Source organism: Arachis duranensis, chromosome 6, assembly GCF_000817695.3.
Source record: "Arachis duranensis cultivar V14167 chromosome 6, aradu.V14167.gnm2.J7QH, whole genome shotgun sequence".
Lineage (NCBI taxonomy): Eukaryota > Viridiplantae > Streptophyta > Magnoliopsida > Fabales > Fabaceae > Arachis > Arachis duranensis.
This window is the reverse complement of record NC_029777.3, coordinates 54,946,319-54,955,030: the sequence shown is the minus strand read 5'-3', so window position 1 is coordinate 54,955,030 and position 8,712 is coordinate 54,946,319. Positions and strand designations below refer to the sequence as shown.

The 8,712-nt window shown below is 37.7% G+C and overlaps 1 protein-coding gene across 1 annotated transcript in view; it reads right to left on the bottom strand.

Annotated features, from left to right (window-relative positions):
• Positions 1-4,834: 4,834 nt before the first annotated feature.
• LOC127748470 (uncharacterized) overlaps positions 4,835-8,712 on the bottom strand; it is a 20,453-nt gene continuing 16,575 nt past the window's right edge. The window contains exon 3 of the mRNA XM_052263028.1: positions 4,835-5,086. Within this exon, the coding sequence (XP_052118988.1) occupies positions 4,835-5,086 (252 nt within the window). The remainder of the gene's footprint in view (positions 5,087-8,712) is intronic.

Genomic DNA, 8,712 nt, shown 5'->3' with positions numbered 1-8,712 from the left:
GAGAGGGTTCGAATTTTTAGATGAAGAGAAGTTTTAGCAAATGAATAAATAAATAGAAGAAGATGAGAGGGAGAGAATTTCGAAAATTGTTTTTGAAAAATAGTTAGTGATTTTCGAAAATTAGAAAGAGAAAAGGGGTTAGGTGGTTTTGAAAAAGATAATAAATAAACAAAAAGTTAATTAGTTAGTTGAAAAATATTTAAAAATCAATTTTTTGAAAAGATAAGAAGTTAAAAAAGATGTTGAAATTGATTTTGAAAAAGATATGATTTGAAAAAGATATTTTGAAAAGATATGATTGAAAAAGATTTAAAAAAAAAGATATGAAAAGGAAATTAAAAAGATTTGATTTTTAAAATTAAAATTGATTACTTGACTAACAAGAAACTAAAAGATATGATCCTAAAATTTAAAGATTGAACATTTCTTAGCAAGAAAGTAACAAACTTCAAATTTTTTAATCAATCACATTAATTGTTAGTGAAGTTTTCGAAAATCATGAAATAAAGATAAGAAAAAGATTTTGAAAATCAATTTAAAAAATTTTCAAAAATAATAATAAAAAATAAAAAAGATTTGATTTTTGAAAAAGTTTTGAAAAGATAGGATTTTTAAAATTTAAATCTTGACTTGACTAACAAGAAACAACTTATTTTAAAAAATTTTAACTAAGTCAACCCAAAGATTTCGAAATTTATGAGAGAAATAAGGAAAATATATTTTTTTATTTTTTTTGAATTTTTAATGATGAGAGAGAAAAACACAAAAATGACTCACAATATGAAAATTATGAATCAAAACACATGATGCATACAAGAACACTATGAATGTCAAGATGAACACCAAGAACACTTTGAAGATCAAGATGAACATCAAGACTTATTTTTGAAAAAATTTCAAGAAAAGAGAAACATGCAAGACACCAAACTTAGAAATTTTTCATGTTTAGACACTATGAATACAAAAATGCATATGAAAAACAACAAAAGACACAAAACAAGAAAAATGAAGATCAAACAAGAGAACTTACCAAGAACAACTTGAAGATCATGAAGAACACATGCATGAATTTTCGAAAAAGGCAAAAGTTTTTAAAACATGCAATTGACACCAAACTTAAAAATTGACACTAGACTCAAACAAGAAACACAAAATATTTTTTATTTTTATGATTTTATTAATTTTTTTGGATTTTTTTCGAAAATTATTTTTTTTGAAAAACGAAAACAAATAAAAAATTTTGAAAATTTTTTGAAAACTTTTTAGAAAACAAAATAAGAAGAAAATTACCTAATCTGAGCAACAAGATGAATCGTCAGTTGTCCAAACTCAAACAATCCCCGGCAACGGCGCCAAAAACTTGGTGCACGAAAATGTGATCATCAACAATGGCACCAAAGACTTGGAGCTCACAAACGTGAATCACACTTTATCACAACTTCACACAACTAACCAGCAAGTGCACTGGGTCGTCCAAGTAATAAACATTACATGAGTAAGGGTCGATCCCACGGAGATTGTTGGTATGAAGCAAGCTATGGTCATCTTGTAAATCTCAGTTAGGCGAATTCAAATGGTTATAATGGTTTTCGAATATAAAGATAAATAAAGCATAAAATAGAGATAGAGATACTTATGTAAATCATTGGTGGGAATTTCAGATAAGTGTATGGACATGCTTTGTTCCTTTTGAATCTCTGCTTTCCTACTGCTTTCATCCAATCATTCTTACTCCTTTCTATGGCAAGCTGTATGTAGGGCGTCACCGTTGTCAATGGATACTTCCCATCTTCTCAGTGAAAAATGGTCCAAATGCTCTGTCACAGCATGGCTAATCATCTGTCGGTTCTCGATCATGTTGGAATAGAATCCAGTGATTCTTTTGCGTCTGTCACTACACATAACACTCGCGAGTTTGAAGCTCGTCACAGTCATCCCATCTCAGATCCTACTCGGAATACCACAGACAAGGTTTAGACTTTCCTGATCTTAGGAATGGCCGCCAATAATTCTAGCTTATACCACGAAGACTCCGATCTTTCGGAATGGAGGCTAAGAGATACGCGCTCAATCTACGGTAGAACGAAAGTGGTTGTCAGGCACGCATTCATAGGTGAGAATGATGATGAGTGTCACGGATCATCACATTCATCATGTTAAAGTGTAGTGAATATCTTAGAATAAGAATAAGCTGAATTGAATTAGTAATTGCATTAATACTCGAGGAACAGCAGAGCTCTACACCTTAATCTATGGTGTGTAGAAACTCCACCGTTGAAAATACATAAGTGATGGTCCAGGCATGGCCAAATGGCCAGCTCCCATGAAGGTCTAAAATGGCATACACTGATGAAAGATCCATCCAAAGATATATGATCAAAGACGCCTAGCACAATAGTAAAAAGTTATATTTATACTAAACTAGCTACTAGGGTTTACAGAAATAAGTCTAAGTGCAGAAATCCACTTCCGGGGCTCACTTTGGTGTGTGCTTGGGCTGAGCTTGACTTTACACGTGCAGAGGCTTCTCTTGGGGTTAAACACCAAGTTGTAACGTGTTTTTGGCGTTTAACTCTGGTTTGTGACGTGTTTCTGGCGTTTTACTCCAAAATGCAGCATGGAACTAGCGTTGAACGCCAGTTTGCGTCATCTAAACTCAAATAAATTATAAACTATTATATATTTCTGGAAAGCCCTGGATGTTTACTTTCCAACGCAATTAAGAGCGTGCCATTTGGAGTTCTATAGCTCCAAAAAATCCAGTTTCAGTGCAGGGAGGTCAGAATCCAACAGCATCAGCAGTCCTTTTTCAGCCTGAATCAGATTTTTGCTCAGGTCCCTCAATTTCAGCCAGAAAATACCTGAAATCACAAAAAAATACACAAACTCATAGTAAAGTCCAGAAATGTGAATTTTTAATAAAAACTAATAAAAACATCCCTAAAAGTAGCTAGATCCTACTAAAAACTACCAAAAAACAATGCCAAAAAGCGTATAAATTATCCGCTCATCACACACCATCCGACCTTACTATCTCCTTGATGTACAATCTCGCCAACTCATCCATAGAACGGTTTAGTCGGATAGGTAATAAATGAGCGGATTTGGTTAAGCGATCCATGATCACCCAAATCGCATCAAATCCCGACCTAGTCCTCGGTTAACCGATCACAAAATCCATTGTGATTCCTTCCCACTTCCATTGAGGAATCTCAAGTGGTTGTAGCATTCCTAACGGTTTCTGGTGTTCTATCTTTACTTTCTGGCAAGCCAAACACTTGGATACCACTGTAGCTACATCACCCTTCATCCCAGGCCACCAGAACATCTTCTTCAAGTCATAATACATCTTCCTGCTTCGGGGATGAATAGAAAATCCACTATTGTGAGCTTCCAACAACAAGTCTGGCCTCAAACTCCCTACATTTGGTATGCAAATCCTTCCCTTGTATCTCCATAACCCTTCATCATCCCTAGTGAATTCTTCACGCCTCTTGTCACCAACTGGTTGAAACAATTGCTGAAGTTTCTGCTCATCTTGCTGAGCCCTTTGTATTTCTAATTTAAACATGCTTGAGATCTGTAACTGGTTCAAACAAGCTCTTCGAGCCACTTCACTAATATCCAGCTTAAGATCCACAAACTTATCCACTAGCTCTTCTTCTTGATTCTCATCCAAGCAATTGTTAAAGATTTTTGACTCAAAGCGTCTGCTACCACGTTCGCCTTTCCAGGATGATAACTTAGTTCAAAGTCATAATCCTTTAGCAACTCCATCCACCTTCTTTGACGCATATTAAGCTCTTTCTGATTAAAGATATACTTGAGACTCTTATGATCAGAAAAGATGCTAAACCTTACTCAGTACAACTGGTGTCTCCAAATCTTTAATGCAAACACAATCGTCGCTAATTCCAAGTCATGAGTTGGGTAATTCACCTCATGCGATCTCAGCTTACGCGATGCGTTAGCCACCACGTTTTAGTGTTGCATCAACACGCAGCTCAAACCCTTCAAAGAAGCATCACAATATACTTCAAACGGTTCATGTGGTTCCGGTAAGATTAAAACAGGTGCATAAGTTAACCTTTGCTTCAAAGTCTGAAAACTCTCTTTGCACTCCGACGTCCACATGAAAGACGCTTCTTTCCTTGTTATCTTCATCATTGGCAGTGCAATCTGGGAAAATCCTTCGATAAATCTTCAGTAGTATCTGGCTAAACCCAAAAAGCTTTTGACTTCCATCACAGTCATCGATCTTTCACATTCCATCACCACTTCTACCTTAGAAGGGTCTACAGCTATTCCTCCTTTACTCACCACATGGCCTAAGAACATTACTTACTCCTTCCAGAACTCGCACTTTGACAATTTAGCATACAACTTCCATTCCTTTAAGATTTGCAACACAATCCTCAAGTATTCCTCATGCTCCTTTGCTGTCTTAGAGTAAACCAAGATGGCATCTATGAATACCACTATGAATTTGTCAAAAAAGGACAAATGACTCTGTTCATGTAATCCATGAAAATAGCAGGTGCATTCGTTATCCCAAAGGGCATTACCACAAACTCGTAGTGTCCATAGCATGATCTAAACACAGTCTTAGGGATATCATCTTCCTTCACCCTTATCTGATGGTAACCGGATCTCAAATCAATCTTGGAAAACACTCCAGCTCCTTGCAATTGGACCATCAAGTCATCTATCCTTGGCAGAGGGTATTTGTTCTTCATGTCACTTTGTTTAACTACCGGTAATCCACACACAAATGCATTCCTCCATCTTTCTTCTTCACCAATAAAACTGGCGCTCCCCACGGGGATACACTCGGTCAAATGAACTTCTTATTCAAAAGCTCTTCCAACTGAGTCTTTAACTCTGCCAGCTTTATTAGATCCATTCTATACGGCACAATCGACACTGGTCCAGCTCCTAGCACCAATTCAATTGCAAATTGAATTTCCTTTTGAGGTGGGAACTCAGGGATATCTTCTGGGAACACTTTTGGAAAATCTCTAACCACCAAAATCTGATCTAAGTTCTGGGCATCACCCAACGCATTAGCAGCCAACAGAATATAACACTGACACTGGTGCACGAAATTGCAATCGCACTTTTGCAATTCCGCACAACTAACCAACAAGTGCACTGGGTCGTCCAAGTAATACCTTACGTAAGTAAGGTTCGATCCCACAGAGATTGTTGGCTTGAAGCAAGCTATGGTTATCTTGTAACTCTTAGTCAGGATATCAATAATTCTCAGGTTTAATTAGGAAAAGTAAAAAGAACATGAAATAAATACTTGTTTTGCAGTAATGGAGAACAGGTTGAGGTTTTAGAGATGCTCTATCTTCTGAATCTTTGCTTTCCTACTGTCTTCTTCCTCATTCACGCAAGGCTCCTTCCATGGCAAGCTGTATGTAGGGTTTCACCGTTGTCAATGGCTACCTCCTATCCTCTCAGTGAAAATGTTCAACGCGCTCTGTCACAGCACGGCTAATCATCTGTCGGTTCTCAATCAGATTGGAATAAAATCCAGTTATTCTTTTGCGTCTATCACTAACGCCCAGCCCTCAGGAGTTTGAAGCTCGTCACAGTCATTCAATCCTTGAATCCTACTCAGAATACCACAGACAAGGTTTAGACCTTCCGGATTCTCTTGAGTGCCGCCATCAATTCTAGCTTATACCACGAAGATTCTGATTAAGGAATCCAAGAGATATTCACTCAATCTAAAGTAGAATGGAGGTGGTTGTCAGGCACACATTCATAGGTGAGAATGATGACGAGTGTCACAGATCATCACATTCATCAAGTTGAGGAACAAGTGATATCTTAGAATAGAAGCAAGCATGATTGAATGAAAAACAGTAGTAATTGCATTAATTCATCAAGACACAGCAGAGCTCCTCATCCCCAACCATGGGGTTTAGAGACTCATGCCGTAGAAGATACAATCAGAAACGTGTAATGTGTCATGAGGTACCAATACAATAGCAAAAAAGTCCTATTTATAGTGAACTAGTGACCTGGGATTTACAAGAATGAGTAAATGACGTAAAAATCCACTTTTGGGGTCCACTTGGTGTGTGCTTGGGCTGAGCATTGAAGCTTTCATGTGTAGAGACTTTTTCTGGAGTTAAACGCCAGCTTTTGTGCCAGTTTGGGCGTTTAACTCCCATTTTTGTGCCAGTTCCGGCGTTTAACGCCGGGAATTCTGAAGCTGATTTGAAATGCCGGTTTGGGCAATCAATTCTCGAGCAAAGTATGAACTATTATATATTGCTGGAAAGCCCAAGATGTCCACTTTCTAACGCAATTAAGAGCACGCCAATTGGTCTTCTGTAGCTCTATAAAATCCACTTCGAGTGCAGGGTGGTTAGAATCTAACAACATCTGCAGTCCTTTTCAGCCTCTGAATCAGATTTTTGCTCAAGTCCCTCAATTTCAGCCAGAAAATATCTGAAATTAGAGAAAAACACACAAACTCATAATAAAGTCCAGAAAAGTGAATTTTAACTAAAAACTAATAAAAATATAATAAAAACTAACTAAAACATACTAAAAATATACTAAAAACAATGCCAAAAAGCGTATAAATTATCCGCTCATCACAACACCAAACTTAAATTGTTGCTTGTCCCCAAGCAACTAAAAATCAAATAGGATAAAAAGAAGAGAATATACTATAGACTCCAAAATATCAATGAAACTTAGTTCCAATTAGATGAGTGGGACTAGTAGCTTTTTGTCTCTGAACAGTTTTGGCATCTCACTTTATCCTTTGAAGTTTAGAATGATTGGCGTCTATAAGAACTCAGAATTCAGATAGTGTTACTAATTCTCCTAGTTAAGTATGTTGATTCTTGAACACAGCTACTTTATGAGTCTTGGCCGTGGCCCAAAGCACTCTATTTTCCAGTATTTTCACCGGATACATACATGCCAGAGACACATAACTGGGTGAACCTTTTCAGATTGTGACTCGGCTTTGCTAGAGTCCCCAATTAGAGGTGTCCAGGGTTCTTAAGAACACTCTTTTTGCTTTGGATCATGACTTTAACCGCTCAGTCTCAAGTTTTCACTTGACACCTTCACACCACAAGCACGTGGTTAGGGACAGCTTGGTTTAGCCGCTTAGGCCAGGATATTATTCTTGTAGGCCCTCTTATCCACTGATGCTCAAAGCCTTGGATCCTTTTTATTTTTACCCTTGCCTTTTGGTTTAAAAGGCTATTGGCTTTTTCTACTTGCTTTTTCTTTTTTTTCTGTTTTTTTTTCTTTTTTTTTGTATTCATTGCTTTTTCTTGCTTCAAGAATCAATTTGATGATTTTTCAGATCCTCAATAACATTTCTCCTTTTCCATCATTCTTTCAAGAGCCAACAATTTTAACATTCTTAAAACAACAAATTCAAAAGACATGCACTGTTCAAGCATTCATTAAGAAAACAAAAAGTATTGTCACCACATCAAACTAATTCAACTAGTTTCAAAGATGAATTCGAAATCCTGTACTTCTTGTTCTTTTGTGATTAAAAACATTTTTCATCTAAGAAAGGTGATGGATTCATAAGAAATTTATAACTTTAAGGCATAGACACTAAGACACTAATGATCATGTAATAACGACACAAACATAGATAAGCATAAAGCATAAAAATTTGAAAAACAGAAAATAAAGAACAAGGAAATTAAAGAACGGGTCCACCTTAGTGATGGCGGCTTGTTCTTCCTCTTGAAGATCTTATGGAGTGTTTTTGAGCTCGTCTTTGTCTCTTCCTTGTCTTTGTTGCTCTTCCCTCAGAGCTTTTTGATCTTTTCTAATCTCATGGTGGATGATGGAATGCTCTTGGTGCTCCATCCTTAGTTGTCCCATGTTAGAGCTTAATTTTCCTAGGGAGGTGTTGATTTTCTCCCAATAGTTTTGTGGAGGGAAGTGTATCCCTTGAGGCATCTCAGGGATTTCATGATGAGGAATTTGCTCAAGCTCTTGTTTGCTCCATCCTTTTCTTAGTGATGAGCTTTTGAGATGAATTTCTCCATCTCCCAGACTCAGAGGTGGAAGCTTTTGCCTTCCCTTTCCTCTTTCTAGAGGTTTCTCTGGCCTTAAGTGTCATACATGGTTATGGAAAAACAAAAAGCAATGCTTTTACCACACCAAACTTAGAAGGTTTGCTCATCCTCGAGCAAAAGAAAAGAAGAGGGAGTAGAAGAAGAGGAAATAAAGGAGATGGAGGGGGGCTATGTGTTTCGGCCAAGGGGGAAAAGTAGTGTTTAGGTTGTGTAAAAAAGAAGGAGTGAAGATGGGTTTATACAGGAGTGGTGAGAGGAGTAGGGTTCGGCCATTATGGGTGGGGTTTGGGAGGGAAAGTGGTTTGAATTTGGATGGTGGGGTAGGTGGGGTTTAATAGGTGAGGTTTTTTTTTTTGGGGGAAGGGTATTGAGGTGATTGGTGAATGGGTGAAGAAGAGAGAGAATGGTGGGGATCCTGTGGGGTCCACAGATCTTGAGGTGTCAAGGATAGCTCATCCGTGCACCAAGTGGCGTGTAAAAATGCCCCTTCTGCCAATCCTGGCGTTAAACGCCGGGCTGCTGCCCTTTTCTGGCGTTAAACGCCAGTCTGGTGCCCCTTTATGGCGTCAAACGCCCAGAATAGTGCCAGACTGGGCGTTAAACGCCCATTTGCTGCCCTTACTGGCGTTTAAAC